The 25,251-nt window shown below is 44.8% G+C and overlaps 2 protein-coding genes across 2 annotated transcripts; both read right to left on the bottom strand.

Annotated features, from left to right (window-relative positions):
- Positions 1–920: 920 nt before the first annotated feature.
- MED17 (mediator complex subunit 17) lies at positions 921–13,839 on the bottom strand. The gene is made up of 12 exons (XM_009906130.2): positions 13,579–13,839; positions 13,042–13,208; positions 12,433–12,652; positions 10,704–10,840; positions 10,519–10,603; positions 9,024–9,176; positions 8,149–8,279; positions 6,875–7,059; positions 5,538–5,675; positions 3,991–4,108; positions 1,955–2,114; positions 921–1,171 (listed from the first exon to the last, which is right to left on the bottom strand). The coding sequence occupies exons 1-12, from the start codon at positions 13,808–13,810 to the stop codon at positions 966–968; spliced, it is 1,932 nt and encodes a 643-aa protein (XP_009904432.2). The 5' UTR covers positions 13,811–13,839; the 3' UTR covers positions 921–965.
- Positions 13,840–14,391: 552 nt separating this feature from the next.
- C10H11orf54 (chromosome 10 C11orf54 homolog) lies at positions 14,392–24,282 on the bottom strand. Its single transcript, XM_009906131.2, has 9 exons — positions 24,191–24,282; positions 22,470–22,591; positions 21,250–21,348; positions 20,062–20,135; positions 19,426–19,527; positions 18,344–18,520; positions 17,352–17,501; positions 16,639–16,755; positions 14,392–14,740 (listed from the first exon to the last, which is right to left on the bottom strand). The coding sequence occupies exons 2-9, from the start codon at positions 22,525–22,527 to the stop codon at positions 14,567–14,569; spliced, it is 951 nt and encodes a 316-aa protein (XP_009904433.1). The 5' UTR covers positions 22,528–22,591; positions 24,191–24,282; the 3' UTR covers positions 14,392–14,566.
- Between the last annotated feature and the right edge of the window lie 969 nt (positions 24,283–25,251).

A 25,251-nucleotide genomic window follows, 5' to 3' on the forward strand; every position in this document is an offset into this window, starting at 1 on the left:
ACACTATAGGCTGACCTGCAGTCATCAGAGAGGAAAGAGGATTGCCACAAGCTGTGCCTTTGGAAGGCTCTGACATTGCTAAGCAAACCTGTCAAAAAGCAATGGGTCACACAGAAACCACGTGGATGTGCAAAATGCACCTCAAGAATGCCACACAGTGAAGACTGTTGCTTGATATGTCACAGAGATGTGGCACTGCAAATGTGCTGTTTGAGCAAAGTCAAGGGCCACAAAAAGAACCACTTGTCTCTGCCTAAAATCTCAGCCCTTCTGTAAAGCAGCTCAAGCCCCTGCTAAGAAGCCTGGCCTCACTGGGAACACCATGCACAAGGTCAAGTCCAGGAGCACTTTTTCAGTCTCTGTTGGCTTCTTCTGAGCTTTTGCTTAGAACTTTTTTTTTTTAGCTACTGTTTGGTTTTCCACTATAGATTTAAGTATAACAAATAGTAGAGAGATTCTTGACAAGGGACCTCTCCTGTCTCACTTCTCAAGCCCACTAGCTTCCAACAAGGATAGCCATGCCCTGTGGTATAAGCCACCAACAGCTTCATCGACAGCAGCTGATAAAGGCAACAGAGTTAAACTCTGGTGATTTTCACTGTTCAGAAATACTTGCAAAGACCTACTGAGAAAAAAAGTAGTAGGGGTGCAAGGGGAAAGGGAATGACTGTGAGCGAAGACCCTTCACGGAGCAAAGAACTACTGAGTTTAATCTTAGAAAAGAAAAATACATGGATTACTCAGCTGTGTTACTCTGGCTAAAGCAATCTGCACAGACACAGAGGGTTTTATCCCAAAAGTTGCATTTTCTGTCATTAAAACCCCAGCTGTCTTACAAACACTACGATGCACATATCTGCAAGAGGAAATACCCCTGGGGCTGCTTTCTGGTGCTGCCGCACGGGTTCCATTCCCCCCCTGTTGCACGGGCAGTGATGATGCAGCACAGAGCTGATGAAGGAGGATCAGCAGGGAGTCAGGGCAGCCATGAGCAGTTCCATTTTGTACACAAAGTTACGCCCCTCCATTTTATTCCACTGCACCTCCTTGAAGGGCCCTCGCAGGTGGTTCCACTTGCTGTCCTGCAGCACGTCGCCCTTGGGGAGATCCTTGCACTGGCTCCGGGGAAACTGAACCATAACTTTGCTGCCGCTCTCTGGACCGTTGCGGACTGTGAGGAACAAGAGAGAGGTTTTTATGAGCAGTTTTACATTGCAGGAGTTTCTCATATTATTTTAAACAGCCTTCCTCGGGTGTGCTATACATTATTCTCATTACTACATGCTGAAAGCAAGGATGAGGGGGCTGGGGTTGCTTAGCCTGGAGAAGAGGAGGCTCAGAGGAGACCTTAATGCTCTCTACAACTACCTGAAGGGATGTTGTAGCCAGGTAGGGGTTGGTCTCTTCTCCCAGGCAGCCAGCATCAGAACAAGAGGACACAGTCTCAAGCTGCACCAGGGGAGGTTTAGGCTGGATGTCAGGAAGAAATTCTTCACAGAAGAATTTGGCCGTTGGAATGTGCTGCCCAGGCAGGTGGTGGAGTCACCATCATTGGAGGTGTTTAATGAGAGACTGGATGAGGCACTTGGTGCCATGGTTTAGTTGGACTTGATCTCAAAGGTCTTTTCCAACCTGGTTAATTCTATAGTTGTGATCCTGTTGTTTGCCTTGTTCCCCCCTCTCAAGATCTTAGTGGTTTCCATAATCTGTTTTTTCCTACTCTAATTCCAAGAAACAATTTTCAAGCCTGTGACACAAATCAGGTTTATACTAAGTGGCTTACTAGGCAAAGTATTGATTCTATTTAGGTGTCCATTCCATACAGGAAAGAGAGGGTTTATAGCAAAATATCCTAGAAACAAACATTACAAGTCTCTCTCAGAGACTTCCAAACCCTGTAGAACTCTCTTCAGAAGGCTAAGATTCTCCTTAGGTTGGCAATAGGAAACGCTACCTGAGATGGCGTAGTCTCCATTTGGTGATGCTACAGTTATTGCTGAGGCATTGCCAATGCTCTCCACTGGCCCCAGACCAACATGGTTACTGAAGCTCAGCACATGCCAGCCCATAACTTTAGCAAGCTGCTGAACTGCATGCACTTGGTGCTGTGACATCTGAAAGACAAGAGGTTGGTTTTCTGTTCAATACTTTCACGCCACACAAGGAACTGTTTATTGGTTTCACCAGGCAATTTTCTGCTGCTGCAGTTGTTCACAGAAGTGACTCTCTCAGTTCTCTAGTTGCACAGGAATCTTTGTAAGATATGTCAAGTGATAGCAGAGCTTTGTGGTATTTGAATTTAGACTAGCTCCTCTGCAGAAAGAAGACCACTGTATTAAGCATACCCCAGGCAGCTAGATGAATTTTTCATATGGGTATGGGTTTATGAGTTTAAGTAGTGCTTGCCAAGGACTTGGGGATACTGGTTGATACTAGGCTGAACATGAGCCAGCAGGGTGCCCAGGGGGACAAGAAGGCTAATGACATCCTGGCCTCCATCAGGAACGGTGTGGCCAGCAGAGCAGGGAGGTCATTGTGCCCCTGGACTCAGCACTGGTTAGGCCATGCCTTGAGTCCTGTGTCCAGTTCTGGGCCCCTCAGTTTAGGAAAGATGTTGAGTTGCTGGAAGGTGTCCAGAGAAGGGCAACAAAGCTGGGGAGGGGTTTGGAGCACAGCCCTGTGAGGAGAGGCTGAGGGAGCTGGGGTTGCTTAGCCTGGAGAAGAGGAGGCTCAGGGGAGACCTCCTTGCTCTCTACAACTACCTGAAGGGAGGTTGTAGCCAGGTCTGGGTTGGTCTCTTCTCCCAGGCAACCAGCACCAGAACAAGAGGACACAGTCTCAAGCTGTGCCAGGGGAGGCTTAGGCTGGATGCTAGGAAGAAATTCTACACAGAGAGGGTGATTGGCCATTAGAATGGGCTGCCCAGGTAGGTGGTGGAGTCACCATCACTGGAGGTGTTTAGGAAGAGCCTTGATGGGGTACTTGGTGCCATGGTTTAGTTGATTAGATGGTGTTGGGTGATAGGCTGCACTCGATCTTCGAGGTCTCTTCCAACCTGGTTAATTCTATTCTAACAAGTAATTTAAGTGGTACAAACCAGATCTTTAATCCTGTCTTTGAAATGAGATCACTGCTGTAGTAAAGTAGATAAAATCTTTGAGAGTTATTACCACAGCAAGGAAAAAAGGACTGAAGTTCTCAGATGCAGTATCATCTCCATTAACAGTCAAAGTGCAAGCAGGGAGCTTTAAGAACAGCTTGAAAGTTTGAGTGCTAATGGTTTTTGTTTAGCAAGACTTAACACTTGTGACAAGGAAGTGACAAGTACTGTTCAACAGCTCTCTGTGAAGAAGTCTTGAAAACACTTGACCAAAGGGAGGCACCCTCAGCAGAATCTGTTTCAGCTTGTTTTCTGTCTTGGGAGTTTAATGCAACTGCAACAGGCCAACTGCTGTTATTAAAGACCTCTATTCTGGCTATTTATATGCCTAGTAAGGAGCCTGTCACTTCTGACTATAACCAGGCAGCTTGCTCTAAGCAATTCAGAGAGCAAAATTCATTCAAATATCAGCTGATTTAGTAATGTCTGATGCAAAGTGGACAATGTTGAAATGGCAGTAATTGTGGACTCATTAAGATCCCCATTCTAGATAGGGCTTGGTTACAGCCAGTTTCATATACTGAATTCCTTATTGTCTGCAGTGACTCACACTGACTTGTTCTGAAGTAAGCAAAAATCTGAAGTGCTCTCATAATGAGGAGCATAAATATATTTTAAATGGAAGGGGGGAAAAAATAGTATGACTAACCCTAGTAAAAACTGGCATATTTTAGTTACAGTTACTACACATACTTAAAAATGCAGTCATCCTCCCTCCTATTTTCACTACCTTTACTTGAAGTTGTGTAATATTTTCTACATAAAAGGAGATTCTAACTGCTGTTTCTCAAACACCACAAGAAAGGGAAGAATAAGGTGCATGAATCTACCTGAGATAAGAGGAAATCCTGCAGTTCTTGCTCTTGATGGGATAATGTAATGACTCTTCCATCTCTATGCACAACTCTGATCTGTTCCACCCCGATGTTCAGCTGGAGCTGGATGGACCTTTGAAGACAAGACACTTATTTATTCAGAATGCATTGCAGCACTTGAGAAAAAAGGAAACCAAGAACACAATTCCTCTCATTCACTGACAAGAAGTCTAAGACAAGGATGGTGTGAAGTCTATGGAACACAGTGGTTGCTCCAAACATTTCAGTTTCATCACTCACCACAACTGCTTCCTCTATACATAGAATACATAGAATAAACCAGGTTGGAAGAGACCTTCAAGATCATCGCGTCCAACCCATCACCAATCCAACACCGCCCAAGCAACTAACCCACGGCACCAAGCACCCTGTCAAGTCTTCTCCTAAAAACCTCCAGTGATGGCGACTCCACCACCTCCCCAGGCAGCCCATTCCAATGTGCAATCACTCTTTCTGTATAGAACTTTTTTCTAACATCCAGCCTGAACCTCCCCTGGCGCAGCCTGAGACTGTGTCCTCTTGTTCTGGTACTGCTTGCCTGGGAGAAGAGACCAACATCTGTCTGTCTACAACCTCCCTTCAGGTAGTTGTAGAGAGTAATAAGGTCACCCCTGAGTCTCCTCTTCTCCAGGCTAAGCAACCCCAGCTCCCTCAGCCTCTCCTCGTAGGGCTTGTGTTCCAAACCCCTCACCAACCTTGTTGCCCTATACTGCAGGGGACATTCTGGGCCATGTCCCAGACCTGGTCTACTGCTTGTTCAGCTCAAGGAACCTTCTGAGATGCCTCACAGCTTCCCTGCCTACCACTGTACCCAAGCTTCCTCCCAGAGGTGCTGGTGGAAAATGGTGCATACTCAGGGCATGTTATATCTCATAGAGACAAGACTTGGGCAGCATCTGTACTTTGGAACCGAGGCTGCAAAGTGCACCTACTACCACAGCCTGCTCCACACTGTGGACACAAGGAGAGGACTGCTCAAAATGGAAAAAAACAGCTGTGTCATCCACTATCAACACAGTAGTTAATTCACTGCTGGTCAGCATGCAGAGAGTGTCATAAAACCAGGAGATTGTGTTCCAGAACAATGTGTATAACTAAGAGCATGAATCACAGAAGTTCCACATTTCTGCACCCATGCAACCAAGCTAGGACTGAGCACTGACCAGCTCTCCCTGACACTTTAGAATGGGTAGAAATACCTGAACATGAAGTGTCAAAGTAAATCCCCCACATTAAACGGCCCCTTTGACCTTCAATTCCTTCTCTGAATGGAGCTTCCCCTCGTTAATGACTCACTGAGTTTCTTCATTAAAGCGTGAAGTGGTTGAAGAGTGCTCTTAGAGTGGCTGTCCCACCCACATCTCAGGATAACAAACACACAGATATTGGGCTCCTCCTTGTCTCTCTGAAGGGAATCTAAACCTGTAAAAGGCCACTTGAACACACTCAGCCAGTGCTGCATGCTCCCACAACCAGAAAGACACATGCATTTTCACACTTACTTGCAGATCTGCTCGTATCCTTGAGAAGTTATTAGAACTTTAACACTGGATTCATAAACATCATTTATATTGGACCAGTGAGCCTGAATCTGGGGATCCTCGATACGACTGGCCAGACTGTCAATGGTTCGAGCAGTTCTAGAAGATAAAGACACATTCTAAGCACAGTAAGCTAGACGGTTTGTGCTGTTACATTGTTCAAAGGAAGCAAGGAGGTTATTAGTTTGGGTGGGGTTTTTTGTAGCACACACATAAAAAAGGCAAATGTGGATCAAAGTTCCATTTCAGCACAGCTGTGGTGCTAATGAAGCTTACTTTTTCACCCTGTGCCTTCAAAAAAGACCCACTTCAATACAGCTGCAGAATATATTACTCAATACCAGCTGCTGCACAGCAAAGGATACCCAAAAAAGAGTATGCTGTTTAAGAACAGTAGGGACAACTATTGACACCTTATGTCACAACTCTCACAGATATATGGAAGAACTAAGAGTTTAATTTTGTATTAGCTGTTTGCTCAGATTTCACAATAGTTTATCACTTACTAGTACTTATGAAATAGACTATTTTAAACATTAAGAAGAAGTTGCTAGTTTTAAGAACACTGAGAAAAGTTGAATTGTGTTAGAATAGAATGAACCAGGTTGGAAAAGACCTTTCAGATCATCAAGTCCAACCTATCATCCAACACCATCTAATCAACTAAACCATGGCACCAAGCACCCCATCAAGGCTCTTCCTGAACACCTCCAGTGATGGTGACTCCAGCACCTCCCTGGGCAGCACATTCCAGTGGCCAATCTCTCTTTATAGAAAGAACTTCCTCCTAATATCCAGCCTGAACCTTCCCTGGCACAGCTTGAGACTGTGTCCTCTTGTTCTGGTGCTGGTTGCCTGGCAAAAGAGACCAACCCCCACCTGGCTACAACTTCCCTTCAGGCAGTTGTAGACAGCAAGGTGGTCTCCCCTGAGCCTCCTCCTCTCCAGGCTAAACAACCCCAGCTCCCTCAGCCTCTCCTCATAGGGCTGTGCTCCAAACCCTGCCCCAGCAAGTCAACATCTTTCCTAAACTGAGGGGCCCAGAACTGGACACAGGACTCAAGGTGTGGCCTAACCAGTGCTGAGCCCAGGGGCACAATGACCTCCCTGCTCCTGCTGGCCACACTATTCCTGATCCAGGCCAGGATGCCATTGGCCTTCTTGTCCACCTGGGCACACTGCTGGCTCATGTTCAGCCTACTATCCACCAGTACTCCCAGGTCCCTTTCTGCCTGGCCTGGTGCTCTACATGATGGCTCCTTTTGCTGTAACTCCAACAAGAATAGCTTGTGACCTACCTGCGTCTCAAGAAGATGTGTTTTGCCTGCTTTATTATTTTTTCCAGAAGCCCTTCATTTGACTGCAAAGAACTGATCTCATTTTTATCAAAAGCTTGGGGCCCTGCAAGTCGCATTCTCTTATGGCCAAAAGGAGCACTAGCTGGATGTGGCATCACTGTTGAGCTCAGGGTTTGCTTGTGACACTGCAACAGGTATTAGAAAAGAGAATCACCAAACAATGCACCAGCAAGACATAAGAAGTGTACTGCAATATGCTGCTTCCTACCAGAGCTTTGAAAAGGACACACTCTCAAGAAGTGCAGCTTTTTTTACTGTATAAACTGGACAGCACTTTAAAGCCAGTTCTACACATACTTAGAATCAGTCAGGGTTGGAAGGGACCACAAGGATCATCTAGTTCCAACCCCCCTGCCATGGGCAGGGACACCTGCATCCCTCTGTTTATGCAAGTCTTTCAAGCTTTATGGAAAGTGCTTTTTCAAAGCAGGTGCTAGTTAAACATGTGGTAGTGTATCAGGAGCTCCTACTAACCAGCCTGCCTTGAAGACATCTCTGGGGACAGACAGAATGGTCAAACAAAACCAAAGGAAGGGCTTTAGGGATAAAAAAACCCCGAGATACAAAAAGATTTATCAACCTGTTAAAAGTCAAGAAATTAAGTTCCCAACAGAGCTGGGCACCAAGGCAAAGATTCATGAAACCCAGTGCATTGTTTAAAAGACTGGACTATTCCACATGGCTGTATGTGAGCAAAGCCATGCTCTAAGGAGATAAATTGGAGCGTGGTTTCACAACTGCTTGGACATCAAAGATTGTGCTGCTCTCCTAAAGAGACACAAACTCGACCTTCTGCTCCAGGTTGTTCTACTAGATTATACAAGAATCTGGAACAATGAAGCAGAGAAGTGGACCTCAAAAGCAGCAAAGTTCTTACAGTCAGGGATTGTTCTTTTTTCCTGGCAGTACAGTCTGAACAGACGCTCACTTAAAGTCGTTTTCAAGCACTAATTAGACACAAATAAAAAAGGGGACCGATGAGCTGTACTGGAAACACCTGGCATGGCTTTTTTGAAGTGAGCAGCCGGGCCTCAGGTTAAGTAAAGAGCAAGCATTCCATGAAAGCACCTCTGCACGGTAAAACTGAACGGTAGGCTGCCTTACGTGAACGGGTAGGAAGTGACTGGCCTCTAGCGGCACGCTGCTGTTACAACAGCGTGCAAACTACGGAAGCCCAAAAGCTCTTCACTACTTGACCACTACTAATGCATTACCTCTCTGATAAGCTGATGCAAATTATGTTCCAGAACATAGAGATGATCCTCTGGGTTCTGTTTCTCAGAAGCAGACTTCTGTGATTTCTTGTCATTGGAAGAGTGACACAGAGAAATGGACAACTGCAAGCCTGAACAGAGCAGATTAAACAAGAACAGCAAATGAGGACACAGACAAGCATCAAGGAGGCTACTGAGAACTTTTTCTGTGTGTTTTGTACTCAGTTAATTCTACAAACCAATATGCACCACATCAAAGAAAAGTCTAAGAATGAGGCCAGAGAGCACAGCAAGCAAGGCCTGCTACTCAGTGAAGTGTTGACAGGCTATTAACTCATTAGGTGCATTTCACACCAACTTCTCAGACAGAATCCCACAGAAAAAGAACAATCTACAAGATCAGACTCCTTCCCCGAAGAAGGAATAGTTTACCATCATATAAATGTTAAGCAATCAGAAACATATTCCTCATGTGATGCAACAAGCTGCGCACCCCGGTAAGAAGAGAGGCTTCATCAGCCAACCCTCAGTCATGCTCTTTAACTATCCTTACAGTAAAGCATGATCCTTCCTTCTTCTGAAGGCCCACTAACTCCAGGAGCAATGATTTATGCAATTGTACACAAAAACCACCACCAAAGAAAACCAAACCAAACCCCACACAATGAAACAGGAGCATTTTAAGGAAATCAAAACGTGCTAGTTGAATGCTTTTATAATTAGCAAGAAAAACTCCAACACTGGGAGATTCTGTTTATCAAAACCTTTGAAAAACAAGATTATTTTTTCTAAGAGCCTTAGAGAAGGTCACACAATCAGAATTTAACCTCACTTCAGTTCACCTTTCAACAAGTAAGCCTTTAAAAGCCTCCTACCTGGGAAAGGCTGCGAGATGATCTGATTCTTCACAACGATGTGAGGAATCTGGGATTTGATTTGAACAGCTTCTCGGGACAGCTGGGCAAAAATTTCTTTACACAGAAGAACATTCTGTGCAGTCTCCAACTTTGTCTGCCAGTGTGGAGAACCTGAAAAACATAAATCAGCATTTGTACAGTGGAAGAGTAAAGAGAAGCTGCCTTTTTGTTTGGATACCGGATACTGTGCGGCAGCCATGAGGAATCACTAAGGTCAGGTAGTCAGTAGCCTCCAGAGAAGGGCAACAAAGCTGGGGAGGGGTTTGGAGCACAGCCCTGTGAGGAGAGGCTGAGGGAGCTGGGGCTGCTTAGCCTGGAGAAGAGGAGGCTCAGGGGAGACCTTCTTGCTCTCTACAGCTAACTGAAGGGAGGTTGTAGCCAGGTGGGGGTTGGTCGCTTCTCCCAGGCAACCAGCACCAGAACATGAGGACACAGCCTCAAGCTGTGCCAGGGGAGGCTTAGGCTGGATGTTAGGAGGAAGTTCTTTATAGAAAGAGTGGTTGGCCATTGGAATGTGCTGCCCAGGGAGGTGGTGGAGTCACCATCACTGGAGGTGTTTAAGAAGAGACTGGATGAGGCACTTAGTGCCATGGTTTAGTTGATTAGATGGTGTTGGGTGATAGGTTGGACTTGATGATCTCAGTGGTCTTTTCCAACCTGGTTAATTCTATTCTATATAAGCTAAGCATTTTCAGAGTTGTATCTCTTAAGTGAGCACTTTAAAATAATACTAATGCATTTTACATATATGTGTATTGTGAACTGCAGCTCCCTGCCTATTACATTCTCAAGCCTTTTGTGCACTTTGCTTCTCAACTTCTGTTTAAGTTGCAATTTACTTTCAATGACACTTCTTGCTTTACTAAATTCACTTTAAAATGAACCAGTAGATAGTAGTAAGTTCACTTATGTGCTTCCAGAGCATTTGTAAGCCCAACAAGGTTGACAGCTTCACAAACAGGCATGTATCAAGTGAACCAATCCACTGTCTGCCAGGCAAGCTGTTGGTTACTAATGCACATACTGTCAACACAGTTTCAGGCTCAGAGGAAACATACAAGCCACAGAAACAAATTATGGATTTTGGGCAAAGTGAAGAGACTTTTGTTCAGTTGAATTAACCCAATACCTTGGGTTTGCTTTCACTTGCCTGCTCAAACTTCTCCTAACTAATAAAAGGTAGTCCAGAATACTTAAAAATACTCAAAATACTGAGATACAGGCCTGAGAACTCTGTTTCTGAAACTGAGTAAGCACATAAGAAAAACTAAAGGAGTGTGCTTTGAAAGCATCACATCTCCAAAGTCCAAGAGGTATCTAAAGAGAAAAATTCACTGAAATATAACTATTCTTATTCATACTCTTTTCTCAAGCTATATCCACTACAACTTTCAAGTAAGTATCATATGCAAACCCATTTCTTGAAACCATGCTCAAAAAACCAACACAATACCTGGTTTTGATTTTGGCATAGGTCTTTTAAAGAGGTTGACCGTCCCAATGTCACCGATGTCTGGAGCTTGTTTCTGAATAGAAACCTAGACAAAGAGAACATCATTTGATGATTGTTTTTTTATTGCAAGCATACAAATACAAAATCAAAACCCATGCCACATTATTCAAGTTTCTCTGGCAAACCTTGATATAGGCTGATCCCTCTAAGTCACTTGGGATTTGAACATCCAAAGGACAGTAATCCTCAGGTATCTTTTTATCCAGGTCGATGTCAGTGTTCTTGATCACCTCAAATGTGCCATGATGAGGAAAAAGGGAGCCTAAGAAAGGAAGGACAAAGACATACACACTATATAAAAAGCTTTTTCTGCAATTTATGAAGCTCCTATTTTTATTTCAGAAGAGCATCTAAGCCTAAAAACTTCCACAGCTGTGGTAACAACTTCTTGAAGCAATGGGCAAGTGAGAAAACTCGTTCCACCACATCAGCATCTCGGGCCTCTAGAGTGTGACGTGTAATATTTTACAGCAAGTTGGTAAGAAGTACTTGATAATTTTGTAAGAAAACCAACAGTGTTTTGAAATTGTATCCATAGATGCAGGAAAGTGAAGAAAAAAAAATTGGTTAAAACAATCAAAGCTCTGCACCCAAGTACCTTAAGGTGCAACACCTTCACCCATTTAAAGGAATGATGACGTTTGGCTTGCAGCCTTAGAACTGTCAATGTTGTGTCTGTAAAACACAACTGTACAGCCAGTCATTCAGGTGGGACTGATAAAAGCAGATGTCCACATCTGTCCTAGCTGCATTCCTTTTATATTCAGAGCACAGCTCATATAGTTTAGAACAAATAATCTAGAAGATGGCATGTCCTGGGTTACATCTTGTGTTCATGAAGAAGCTGTGGAATAACCCTAAATTCATCCTCCCTTTCCTTCTCTGATAACAAGAGTCTCACACAACCAGTGTAGATGCTTGCTTTGTATCTACATCTTAAGTTTTGTAAGACTCTGCATTCAGTCTTTTGCTCATAATAGGCTCTAAGGTTATCCTCTCTTACTACAATCCATAATGCATGTTCTCAGAATCCATTCTCACAAGTGTAGAAATAATAGGCGTAATAAACTTATGTTTGGCAAGACTCTGTAGCCATATGGTTAAGTTTTATGTAGTCACCCAAGGAGTTAGACATGGTGATCTTTAGGAGTCCCTTGATGCTGTGATCCTCACTTGGAAAAATACTACAGACTTCTCCATCTCAACAAAATGTTTTACACACCAAATGCAGATGAAAGTTGAAGATTTACAAGACCAAGCTGTCAACAGTGACCTAATTGTGGCCTTCCAGTATCTAAAGGGGGCCTACAAGAAGGCTGGGGAGGGACTTCTCAGGATCTCAGGTAGGGATAGGACTAGGGGGAATGGAATGAAGCTGGAGGTGGGGAGATTCAGGCTGGACGTGAGGAGGAAGTTCTGCACCATGAGAGTGGTGAAGCCCTGGAATGGGTTGTCCAGGGAGGTGGTTGGGGTGCCATCCCTGGGGGTGTTTAAGCCCAGGCTGGCTGAGGCTCTGGCCAGTCTGACCTAGTGTGGGGTGTCCCTGCCCATGGCAGGGGGGTTGGAACTAGATGATCCTTGTGGTCCCTTCCAACCCTGACTGATACTATGAGACTATCAATACACAATTGCTTCTGTACAGCATCCTACACAGTCAGCCTTGAAAATCACTTTCCAGATTGAATACAGTAATGTATTTTTCCTGATAACAAAATAAGTTTCCTCCTTTTAGAATCCTGTATCGTAATTAGAATAAAGTTTTATTATTACAGACTGATTTTCCAGCCATAAAAAATAAAGTTCATAAAATCTAAGTGTCCACTCCTGAGAAAAGCAGAAGGCCCTGTTGTTTACCTGCACTTCTGTAGCTCAGATCACCAAGAATTTTGTCTCCCACTTTTCTCAGCTTCCAGTGTTGTCTCAGCCTTAGCAGTTCAGAGTTGAAGTCTCTTTGCCGCTTATTCTCCTGGTTTTCTGCAACTGATTTGGATAATCTTTCTGCACCTTTCAACAGGATTTGAGCTGCCCCAGCTAAGGATTTCTTTTTTGAAATCAGCTGCAGAAACTGAGGATTCTGGCAACAAAAAAAAAAAAAGAGAAAAATAGATCTACAATCTCAAAAGAATATTATTAGTGGAAATTGACAGTGAGTGATTGACTTGGGTTTGCTGCATGTTCAGGGACTTACTTAGAATTACTTTCACACCAGCATTAAGAGTCACCAGTACTACTCTGACTTAAAGCTTCAGGAAAGTGGCCTTTCAGATCAGCCTCACCTCCCACTCTCAGTTTTAACCAGACCCCTATGACACTGCATTACACAGCACCAAGAACATTTTAGTACATCTTCTATGTACTGTACATTAAAAAAAACCCCAAACAGTGAAACAAAACTCTTAGTACTACCCTACATATTACACTTCACATTACGCCATATAAACTATTCAACTAAGTGCAATATACCTGTTTTGGAGGAAGGGGATCCTGCACGACTGGATCTAGAGTCATGAACTTTTTATCCTTAACAATACTGAGAACATCATACAGCACACACATCTCAGTCAAGGCGCTTCTTAGGTTGTTCCTCACTGAATCCCAAGGCCAGAGGGATGGCTGAAACTTTACCAATGCTAAAAACAAAACAGAATAAGGGGAAACAAAGGATTGTAAAAAACCTACTGTGTGAGGCTCATTCACAAGAGACATAGAGAAACCGTAACAGCATGAAATACAACATAACCGCTTGATACTCGATTTTTTTTTCACTCTGCCGCTGTAATTCGCTGTGAGTCGATCACGAATATCCTGACCTGATCCACGCCCGACCACGGGAATCCACGGGGGAAGAAGGCAGCCAGGGACAAGCCTCCGTGGGTCTGCAGGCCGGGCACCGCCACAGCTGCAGCAGGCCTCCATCAGCCGCAGGCCGGCGTGAGGACTCAGGCTCTGGGCCTACCCGCGGTCGGACTGACAGAGAGCCGCGAGCCAGCCGCTCCTCACCTTCCTCATCCTCCGCCTCGCCTGGCTCTGCCCAAGGGCGGCCCGCCGATCCCGGTTCGTCCTCCTCGGAGCCGGAGCCCTGACTGAAGTCGATCCGCTGCGCCAGGCGTGCCAGGTTCTGGGACATGGAGAGCGGCTGGAGGTAGGTCTCGCTGCCATCCAGCCCCACTTCCTGCACCTGCTTCTCGCACGCCGACTCGATGCTGATACGCACGGCCGGGCCACCCGCCATCTTGCCGCGACCTCCGACCGCCGCCGACTGACCGCACAAGCGGCCCCGCGCTAACTACGGGTGCCGGCCGGAGGCGTGGCCAGCCGGGGGCGTGGCCAGCGCCGGGCGGGCTCTGCTGTTTCCGGAGGGCGCTCAGGAGGAGGAGGAGGAGGCGGAGCCGGCTCTGTGGGGACGGGCGGGAACGGCACCAGCGCCCGCCAGGCTCCCTCGCTGCGCTGCTGAAAGTCATTCCCATGCCCGCTCAGCGGCCGCTTCCCTGCTCACTCACAGCCCCCGGAGGCGTTCAGGATAGATGTGGACATGGCACTTGGGGGCATGGTTTAATGGCCAAGGTGGTGTTAGGTTGACAAAGACCTCTTCCAACCAAAGCAATTCTATGATTCTATAGTAACTGCGTGATTCCATCACAAAGAAATTACCATTTTAATTCGGTTGTAACCATTGTAATTGCACATACACTCTGAATGTCCCGCTTTAACACAATTAGGAAGCTGGCAGTTTACTGCTGTTATATATTGTTCCTGACTCTGATAAATGTGCATAATTAAAAAGCATTATATCTATAAAAAAAACCCACATAATCAGCATTTTCATTTTAGAAAGATTAAATTGCTGCGCCTTCTGCAGAGCCTCCCTGTTCAAAAAGGGATTGGAGGTGGCACTTGAAGCCGTGGTTTAGTTGGTCACGAGGTGTTGGGTGAATAGGTTGGACTGGATGATCTCCGAGGTCTTTTCCAACCGTATTGGTTCTATGATTCAGTCCCTCCCGACGTGGTGTGTCTCCAGGGGTCTGTCGATGCGGAACAGCAGCTCAGCGGGCAGGAAGTACCCCAGGTACTGCACGCTGTCAGGGCTGGTGTCCTGGTGGTAGTGGCCTCCTTCCCCGTGGTGGCTGAAGCAATGGGTGTGCTCCACACGCAGATCAAAGCCCTGTCACCAGAGAAACACCTGTAACCTGTGTGTTCGTGTGAACAGTGGTTAGAAGTCCTGCGATGGTCTCTCCTTCATACTGCATATTTCCATATGCCTGCTCCAAACCATTAAGCAGTGAAAACTTGCAAGATGCTTGTGACAAAACCTTGTACAGCTCCTTTCTTAACATAGGACAATCTCCCAGAGATTTCCCTTTTTAAATCTTCTTTTCCCATTCTTTCCAATGGGATTAAGTAAAGCAGTCACACCAAGGAACCCTCACTGGAAATCAGAACCCCTTTGCAGTGAATGCCACAGACCCATGTGGTAAGTGGACAACCTATGCCCCAGTTCTGCAAGCTAGCTTACATGAAAATGGGAAGAGCAGCAAATAAAATAACAACTAGCATATTAAACCATGAGATCACACCCACTGGTTTCATGGAGTGTTTTGGACTGGAAGGGACCTTCAAAGATCATCTAGTCCAATCCTCTGACATGTGCTGGGATGCTTTCCACTAGGTCAAGTTACTCAAAGCCCCATCCAGCTGACCTCAAACACCTCCAATGATGGAGTATCCACAGCTTCTCTGGGCAACCTGTGCCACCACCCTCAGCCTTAAAAAAAAAAAAAGTCTTACTATCTACCAATCTAAATCTTCCCTCTTTTAGAATCATTGCCCCTTCTGCTGTCACCATAAGCCCTGGTAAAAAGTCTCTCCATCTTGAAGTACTGAAAGGCTGCAATAAGGTCTCCTAAGAACCTTTTCTCTTCAAGGCTGAAGAACCCCAAATGTCTCAGACTTTCTTCACAGAAAAAGCATTACAGCCCTCTGATCATATTTACGGCCTTCTTTGGACCTGCTCTAACAGGTCCATGTCCTTGGGGTCCCAGAGCTTAGAGGCAGCACTCTCGGTGGAGGTCTCATGAGGGTAGAATCACTTCCCTCAACCTGCTGGCCACATTATTTTCATTGCAGCCTAGGATACAGCTGGCTTTCTGGGCTGCAAGAGAATACTGTTATGGCACAGGAATGCCACTTTGCACTAACGTCTCTGCAAGGACACTCATTTACAAAAGCATAGGCTTAGCCAAGTGCTTTTGAGTTTGCAGCATAGACAGATGGGAGTAACCCATCTGCATTCACTACAGGTCGCATTGGTTCCGAGTGGAGCAGCTGTTGATGGCTGTTTTCAAAGTGCTTATCAGTTCTTTCTGGGACGATGCACACAATTTAGCCTTAGGCCAAAGGCTGACACACAATGACACAAAGTCACACCCTTGGAAATATCCAAGATTACAGCATGTCCCACTTAATGCTGGAAACAATGTTGGGTTTGGTTTCCTTTTCTTTATTTCACTTTACTTATAACTGTATTGTTGCTTGTTTCTTGTTTCCTTTTAAGAAAACAGTCTAATTATGAACATCTTAATGACTTTTGAAACCAAAAGGGTTTTTATCCTGAACTGTTTCCTTGACTTTAGTGCTTGTGAAAGATGCTAGATAACTTGCCAGCATGAGGCTTTGCGGACTTCAATTTGCATTGGCAGTTATGAGACCACATGCTTCAGGTATTTCAACACAGCATTAGCAGAGGCAGTTCTTATGGAAGTGAGCTACATGAAGATGGCTGAACAAACTTCCATGCTCTTGACATTTCTCCTGGTGTGGCCAGCAGTGAATGCAAACTGTGCTGCTGGGTTTGGGATGCAAACACTGCCACAGTTGCAACTGAAACTGACTTTGCCTCAATTCAAACCAGTGACAGAACCAAGAAGCTTCTATTTCATTATACCACCTCTGGAAGAGTTTAACACCATATATGCACTCTCCTGTTCTTAAAAAGACAATCACATCCAAGACAAACTTCTTTACAAGTCTCAGTTTACACTTAGAAATGAGAAAAAGACTCACTGGATCCCTGGAAACTATTACTGGCTGACAAATCAGCGGAGCCTTCATCTCAAAGAATTTGAGCCAGTTATTCACATCCTCGTCGGTATTCAGCGGGCAGGCAGAAAATTCTGGAGGCTAGAGCCAAAGTAAAAGCTTTCTAAGTGATAGAAAGACACTTTTATCAAGATACTTTTTCCTCTAGCAACTCTCCTTCACTTCTCCCCACACATTTCTTGCTGCCTAAAGGCAACTCACCACTGCCCATTACTGTGTTTCTGCCAGAAGCAGAAGTGACCAGAATATTCCATCTTTCATTGTGCAGGTAGTGGGAGAACTACTGAAGTGAGAATTCTCCTCCTGGTACCTTTTAGGAGATCAGCTATTTTGAGGAAGTCTGTTCTTGCAAGTAACATTTCAGTTCATGTATTTCATTTTAAATCATTTTACAATATTAATTTAAAATCATTTTACAATAGTTCTGTAGTTCTGTAGCTGCCCACAGATTTCAAAACAGAAGAAAAGGGTATTAAGGCCAAGTAATACAGCACCACTAGTTTTGTAATAAGAGTTTTGTAATGCCAGCTCCACACTTTAATACCCTGCTTATCCTATAAGTTTCTGCATACATTTGACAATATGAAACAAAGTCATGGCACAAAGATGTTGCACCCTGATCTACACTCCTCTTTTCAGAAGGATGAAGAAAGTCATATGAACTGAGAACAACTTACCATAATGTGGATCTTTGCTTTCCCCTTCTGAATGACAAATGTACCACCCATGCCAACTGGCTTTTCTCCATAGTGTTTCTCTAAAATTTGCCTCAGGCAAGACACAAAGTTAAGTTCCCCAGTTCTTCCATTGGCTTTCACTTCAATGACCTGGAGAATGAAGTTAATTTACTGCTGCTGTCTCTCACCACAACAGTCTGCAAAGGTCTGTGAAAGATGCTTTGAAATTCTCCCAAGCTTACAGCCCAAGATTACTTTTTGAAAAGGTGAGTTTCCCTGCAAGATCTGCTCCACTTGTGTCCCTGCAGTACCTGAACAGCTTCCTTCCTTTCTGTTCAACACTAGCTTTGCCTGTGAAGGATGCTGGGCAGCAAGTCATTTACTCATGTAAGAGACAATACATAGAATAAACCAGGTTGGAAGAGACCTTCAAGATCATCGCGTCCAACCCATCAACCAATCCAACCCACCTAAACAACTAACCCATGGCAGTAACAATGATATAAGCAAATCCCTTTCTGTCCACCAGCTGGCTTCCACTCTCTTACAAACTCACTCTTGGAAACAGAGAAGAATGCTCAGTTTCCACGCAGTAGGCATGTTTTGGACTGCTCTGCCAGCACCTTTGTGCTAGCTGCATCGGGGGAAGCAATTCTACAGAAAAACTAGACAAGTGCCCAGACCTGAATTACACAAGTACATTGTACCACTGTTACCCTGAATCACTGCTACTTTGGACTGCATTTGGATGGATGATTTATGATGGAAAAGTTTTAGTAAACCAATACTTATCCCTCAAAAATCCAAATTCCTCTGTTTCCACTAATTCTTCCCTTCATTTACTGCCATCAGTTCCTAATGTTTTGACATTACTTTCATGGAATTGCTGCTGTACTATTATCAAAGAAAACTGATGGGACAACATTGAAACCTGCATTTCCCTTCAGCCACAAAGCTTTACAAGCAAAGCCACCTTTCATCCAAGTACTTACCTTTCCAGGTTGGCCCTCACTGGCATAAAGGTTGGCCAACAGCCCAAACTCACAGTCAGAATATTTACTGCTGTACTTCTCAAGCAGGCACCCTTTATCTGCAGGATTTATCTGAGCAACATAGCTCCCATTTACAGCAGGCTTTTTTTCACTCTTTGTTTGGACAATAGGGATAAGCTGAGAAAAAGAGTAAGTCCTGTAAGTCAGTAAGGACAAGTAAGGCTCAGTTAAATGAACAGAACTCACATAAATGCAATTCAAGCTTGGGACCATGACCCTGAGAAATAATCCTCCTAAACACACAACTCTGTCTCTCAGGATGAGGACTATACTGGTGAAAAAATAATGCACTGATATTGTAATGCAATTCACAACTGCAGAGAATAGTTTCACTTTTTCTGGATGGTTAAATTTAATGTTAAGTGAAGATGATGCTAGTGTTTAAAAAGAAGAAAAAGTGCAGCCATTGAGACCTGAGGCCTGCATGCAACTATTGGAATTCTATGTAGTACTTTCACAGTGCACAGCAACAGCCACTGCTGGAGTGGCCTAAATTTCATGCTGAGATAGACTATCCCATTTGCCAGTAAAAGCATCAAAAGGAGATGGTAAGACCAGAGGTTTATGTATGAAAAGACTCTGACTAAGCAAAGCCTCCAGAGGCAGCAGCTTTCACCTCCTGCCTCTCCTGCAGGAGATCACCTCGTGTGGGGCACCTTTGGTAAGACAAAGCCTTAAGGCGCTTGCCAGCGGCTTTCACAAGCATTTCTAAACCCCATCATTAAAACCCCTGGTCGAGTCTTTGTCAATCAGTTTCAAAAACTCATGTTTCTTGCATGCTTCAAAGCAATCACATGCTTCCTGGAGAATTACAGGTTAAAAATTAATCTTCATTATTTCAATCGCATGCACGTCATTGGACAGCACTCCCGTGAATTCCTCCTGATGTGTTTAATGTGCTTTCAGCAGGAATGGTGTTTATTAAATGATACACTATAAAGGGGAAATACCCAGCAAGACACTGCTCTGCTATTATGGTACTTCCATGAATTCACTGGGAGCCATCACACTTGTTTACTGACCTCAGCATTTACTCCAAGAATCCTAGATGAAACCGCTCCAGCTCCAAGAATGAAAGCTCCAGGCAGCTCTATGTCTTTTGCAACTGTATTTAGATCATAAACCTGTCAAAAGAGAAACATCTTTTGGTTTTGGTGTGCTGCTCTGACTCAGAATTGTCACTCTGTTCCCTGTAACTGAAAGCCAACGAGGCTGGTGAGAGGCCTCAAGCACAAGCCCTATGAGGAGAGGCTGAGGGAGCTGGGGTTGTTTAGCCTGGAGAAGAGGAGGCTCAGGGGAGACCTCATTGCTCTCTACAACTACCTGAAGGGAGGTTGTAGCCAGGAGGGGATTGGTCTCTTCTCTTAGGTAACCAGCCCCAGAAAAAGAGGACACAGCCTCAAGCTGTGCCAGGGGAGGTTTAGACTCGAGGTGAGGAGAAAGTTCTTCACAGAGAGAGTTGTTAGCCATTGGAATGTGCTGCCCAGGGAGGTGGGGGAGTCCCCATCCCTGGAAGTGCTCAAGAGGGGACTGGATGTGGCACTTGGTGCCATGGTTTAGTCATGAGGTCTGTGATGACGGGCTGGACTTGATGATCTCAAAGGTCTCTTCCAACCTTGGTGATTCTGTAAAACTGCACAGCCACAGGAAAAACTCACTTTTTCTTTCTGTACAACGGGTATGAGGTAGGGAACACCTCCCACATCTGCTATTCTCGGCTTGCCACAGATTCCTGGAAGAATACAGCCAGTTAGCTTGGCAACATATTTTTTCCTAATAATCTTACATGAGCAAGCAGCCTACCCCACCAAAGAACTGGTTCCTTAAGCTTCTACAATGCTCTGAGAACACTGTCTCCCTAGCATGCTTAGATGAAGTGTTGCATTATTAAGAAGCCTGTTCTGAAGGGTCAAATCCCCAAACATGTCCTAGCCCAGACAATGGGCTAAGCACCTGCAAATGTGCTAACCTGGACATCTCCTTGCGTCCAGATGGCCAAGGCAAATGTACAGCATATGTAATTAACATTGTAAGCATCTGTGAATGTGCTAACCTGGACACTTCCTGGGGTCCAGATGGCCAAGGCAAATGTACAGCACGTGTAATTAACATTGTAAGCACCTGTGAACATGCAAACCTGGACACTTCCCAGATAAACATGTAGCACATGTAATTACCTTTGTAACACAGTTGTGTGAGCCCCTGGCCATGTTTGGATATGCCCCATCCCATGGGTCCAGTTATCAGGTTTCTGTGTTACCAAAGGGCATTAATTATCTTGGGACAGTATTTAAACCAGCCAAGAAGTCAGGCAACTTGCCTCGTATTTTAAGAAGTGATGAATCACCTTCCAGAGGTGTTTATTTCACCACACTGATGACAGAGGGAACTCAGATAAGTAGCACAGTGGACATGTTTGTTTTCCAGACAGTTTATGTCAAAGCAGATGAACCCCACTCATCTGAGTGGGCTGACATACACGAATGGTAGGAATTTTAAAGCAACGGGAGCACAACACCTTAGGTTCAGCCAGGGGGTGGCATAGATCTAAAGAATTTCTCCATCTGGAAGGTCACTTAATTACAAAACCTATTCAGTACAGTAGATAGAGCTTATGAAATAAGCGAGTATTGCAATGGTAGCTGACAAGAACATGGTTAAGACTTGTCCTTGTGTTCTCATATCAACTAGAAAGCCAGTCCAGAAGTAAAAAGTAGATCTCCTCTCACACATATTCTTTACCTGAAAAAAGAACAGTTTAAGCTCTCCCAACATCTTTAGAAGACCAAAAGCAAGTAGGGCCAGGTAGAAAGAACTGGAGGAGTCTTAGCAGAAGACCAGGTTACCTTTAGCAGGAAAGTTGAAGGGTTGCTGAGTTAGATCAGGACAGTCTACAACAGAGACTTGAGCATCAGCAAAGTTTTCCTTAAGCCCTTTCTGCAAAACTATAACAAAGAATGGCAGAGTTATCAAGAATGAAAAATTACCAACACTTTGACAAGTTAACAGCAACAAATTGGCTTAGGCTTTATTTCAACAAGATACATCAAAGGTCTTATGCTTACCCAAAGGAACTCCCTTGATTTGAATGCTGCTGTCTGTAGGCACTTGTTTCTGGAGTCAGAGCTTCAGAGAAGACCAAAGCTTGTTTGGAAAATGGTTAGCTACCACACTAATTCATTTAAAGAATTTTTTAAGCCTTTTAATTGAAGTACAGTAACTGCACTAGGAGCAGCACATTATGAAGTAACATCAGGAACCTTAAACCACATTCACCAGTGGCTTTGCTTCACCAGAGCAGCTAATTATGATCACGGCCAAGTATCATGTGAGAGCAAAGGAGGAAGTAAGTTTTAGCTGATGTGATAATCAGTTCTTTAAACATATAAAGGAAGGAAGCTCATGAGAGGTAGGTTGGACCACATCACTTAGCTTCCAACCTCAACCATTCCATTACTCTGAATGCATTTTGTGGAGGCTTTGGACAGAAACTAAATAAAATGTTCCCTGTGTCCTGGTCCCAAGGCAATCACCAACAGAGGAGCCAAGTAGGTTCAAGCAAGAGGACCTGCCATGCTGGACTGTATCTTGTATGCTGTGTTTTGAGTAGTCCCAAGGCAACCAGCAAAAGAGGAGCCAACTAGGTTCAAGCAAGAGGACCTGCCATGCTAGACTGTATCTTGTATGCTGTGTTTTGAGTAGTCCTGAAAATGTGAGAAATACTGGAGGGTGGAGAGTGACACATGATCCTGTATGTATGAGTTGTAAGTAATTTTGATCTGCAATTGTCACACTTCCACAACCCATGCACAGATCTGCAAATGCAGCACTTTTAGAGGGTTTGAGACCCTGTTTGTATGCTTAAATATCAGTGGGGTTTGGGGGAGGGAGTTGTTTGGTTTAAGGAAATAATCATATATAGAAAAATCATGCTTTTCATCTCAGCCTGCTAAGAGCAGGAACATTCTGCATGTAGGAGCTGTAGAAAGGTTTTGATAAGAGCTTTAATATAAGTTTAAAAGAGTACATGGTAAGTATGTAAAAAGTTACAAGCTGCATGACTTACCCCCAGCAAGCTCCTCCAGACTTGGCACATGAAAAGCAAACCTTTCGACTTTGGCCATTTCCTAACTGGTGCTGATTTCTTCAGGCAAGAAATGACAGTATCAGGCTGCAGGAGCCACTGATCTGTCGACAAGGGGAAGAGTTTAACAATCAAAACAGCCTCTTTTCAATATGCTACTTATTTTTCAGCTTCACTCAAAAATACAGAGGCAACAGAAGAACTGTAGTTCTGCCATCAAAGGAAAGACTAACAGCCTCAGTGTTCATATTTAATGTGCTTATGTGCTTTGGAAGCAGGGGTGTCTGTCAGCTCTACAGATGGCACAGAGTATTGCATATGCTAAGTCCTGAAGTTTACAACTGGGTGTAAGCAAAACACATCCTAGGCTGTAGGAATCCAGTTCAAGGGAAAGGTCAGGAGACTCATCTGTCCTTTGTAAGCCTGGAGTTGTAACATTTCTGAGAGAAAAAAGGGTTTTCCTGAGCACATTAGACTTCCCAGGTCTTCTCTACCTTGTTTACTTTTCCTGCATTGGCTATGGTGGACTTTCAACCTCAGCTGGGCATGCATTTTCTCTTCCAGAGGGGAACAAGTTACCAGCAAAATAGAATATAACAGCAGCAGGCTCTGCAGTTTCAGGCTTTGTATGGGAACAGAGCCTGGAACAAAAAGTTTTGTTTGAACTTAAGAACCCCTTTACAAATTAACTGTCAGCCTTGCAACAGCAAAGTCAGCTACTGGGGCAAACCACTAGCTCCAAGCAGAGCTGATTTTACACTGTCTATAAATCAGCCACAGCAATCATTAACTCCTTAGGCACGTGCTTGCTGCACACAGCAGGAAACCATAATGGGTTCCCCTTATCCAGATCTCAAGCCTTGGAAGTAAAAAAGCCAAAAATGTAATCCCAATCCCAGAGCTGACAGAGCTTTTGCTAGGAAGGACTATGATGTGAGCTATCTGTGCAGCTGTACTTTAAGTTTCTATTAAAAAAAATATCCCTAGCTTTTATGATTTTCAAAACTCAAAACTGTCCTTATACCATCATCAGCCTCTCAAATCTACATAAATGAAAAAATACTCAGAGGAAAAAAAAAACCCAGAAATAAAAAAAGCTGGGAGATCATAACAGTCACCCATCTGAAGTCTCTGAGCTCAAAGTTCAGCCACCCCTAATTACTGCTGCAGCAAGCAGTAAAGAAAGGGAGAAAGACAGCTACCTGTGTATATCAGTTCTGATCTTACTTGGCCTTACCCCTCTCCACAGGTGACTCCCTCTGTCCTCTGTCTGTGGAGGAGAAAGTAACAGGCTGGATTTGGTGCCTCTGATAGAAGCCTACTGTCAGATGGAGTGAATCATACCCCAAGACTTTAAGTGTGCACCAAACATAGGGGAGGGAGTAATTAGAGAAAGAAAATGAGAAGATGGCTTTGGCAGCATTGTTCCAGATGATACTCATCCCCTCAAGAACTTTTTGCTACATTCAGGATGAGGCTGTGCCAGCACTTAAGCTACCAGTTGAAAAAGTCCTGAAACAGACTGAGAAGACAGCCTAGAACTATTGTTGTACAAAAGGCAGAGGCACAAACACACAGTCCAAACAAGTAGGCTTAGATACAGCATCTAGACCATCACCTGCTGTTTAAAACACAGGAATCAGCTCCCCACAATCAAGAATGGAGAGAAAGACCTGATCTGATTGCTATACAGCAGTCCTTACCAGGAAGGACACAAAAGAGAAGTAGATCCTCAAATCACCACTGCATGGAGAGCATTCAAAGGGTTGTTTGCTGGTGTGGAACAGGGAGAATCTGAAAAGAGACAACAGACAATTAAAACCCATCACTGAGTGTTGGGGTGACATTGAGTTGCTACAAAAGACTTTCAAAGAAAGAGCACAAATGCTAAAAGGACAATAAAAATATTGGACCTGGGGACAGTGCAACGAGCATGGAGAGAACAAGCACCTGCCACAAGATTTCTAAAGTCTGTCTTCTTGAAGCAGGAGGAAAGCATCAGAAAGAGTAGTCAAGGGCCAGGAGAATGCAGATGAAATGCTATTAATGAGTCCATGTGTCTAGTACCAAAACCTGAATTGAACTAGTTTGGAAGGTAGAAGCCAGAAAGGAGAGGTTAGAGGCAGGCTGCGTCAAGGGGGGAAGAAAAAGGACGAGCAGGTAGTAACTGAAGATGGCAATCGGTGCAAGAAGAGCAGCAAGAGCAAAACATCCACAGGCGGGCACCCCCCGAGCTGGGGTAAAGTAAGGAGCTCCCGTACGTGACAGGACCGCTACAGCACAGCTGCTTGAGCGGCTGAGAAAGGATAGTCCACGGTAAGGCAAGCACAAGTCTCCTTAGGGAGCACATCCAGGCAGTCTAAGCTCACTGAAGCGACGGAACACGCCAAAGCTGACCCTGCGCTTGGCATGGCTGCGAGAGGAGAGCAGCGGAACCGCCAGCTCGGGGCAGACAGGGCAGCAGCGGGAAGGAGAGGCAGGACAGCGGCGAGAGGCCGATCGGGGCAAGGAGCAGCAGCTCGGAGTCTCACACCGAGTGGGAAGCACGGGAATTGCGCCCTGGAGGGGAGTCCGGACCCTCCGGAGGCAGCGGGAACTCCTCCGCACCACTGAAGCCCCTAAAAGCTCTGGTGAACGATCCCCTGCCCCGCAGCGAACAGCCGCTAGAGTCGAACCTGTCCCGCACCTACCTGTCTCGCCGTCAGGGCTGCACGGCAGCACTGCCCGCCCCCGCCGCGGGCCAGCCCCGGGTACCGCCCGCCCA

Source organism: Dryobates pubescens, chromosome 10, assembly GCF_014839835.1.
Source record: "Dryobates pubescens isolate bDryPub1 chromosome 10, bDryPub1.pri, whole genome shotgun sequence".
Lineage (NCBI taxonomy): Eukaryota > Metazoa > Chordata > Aves > Piciformes > Picidae > Dryobates > Dryobates pubescens.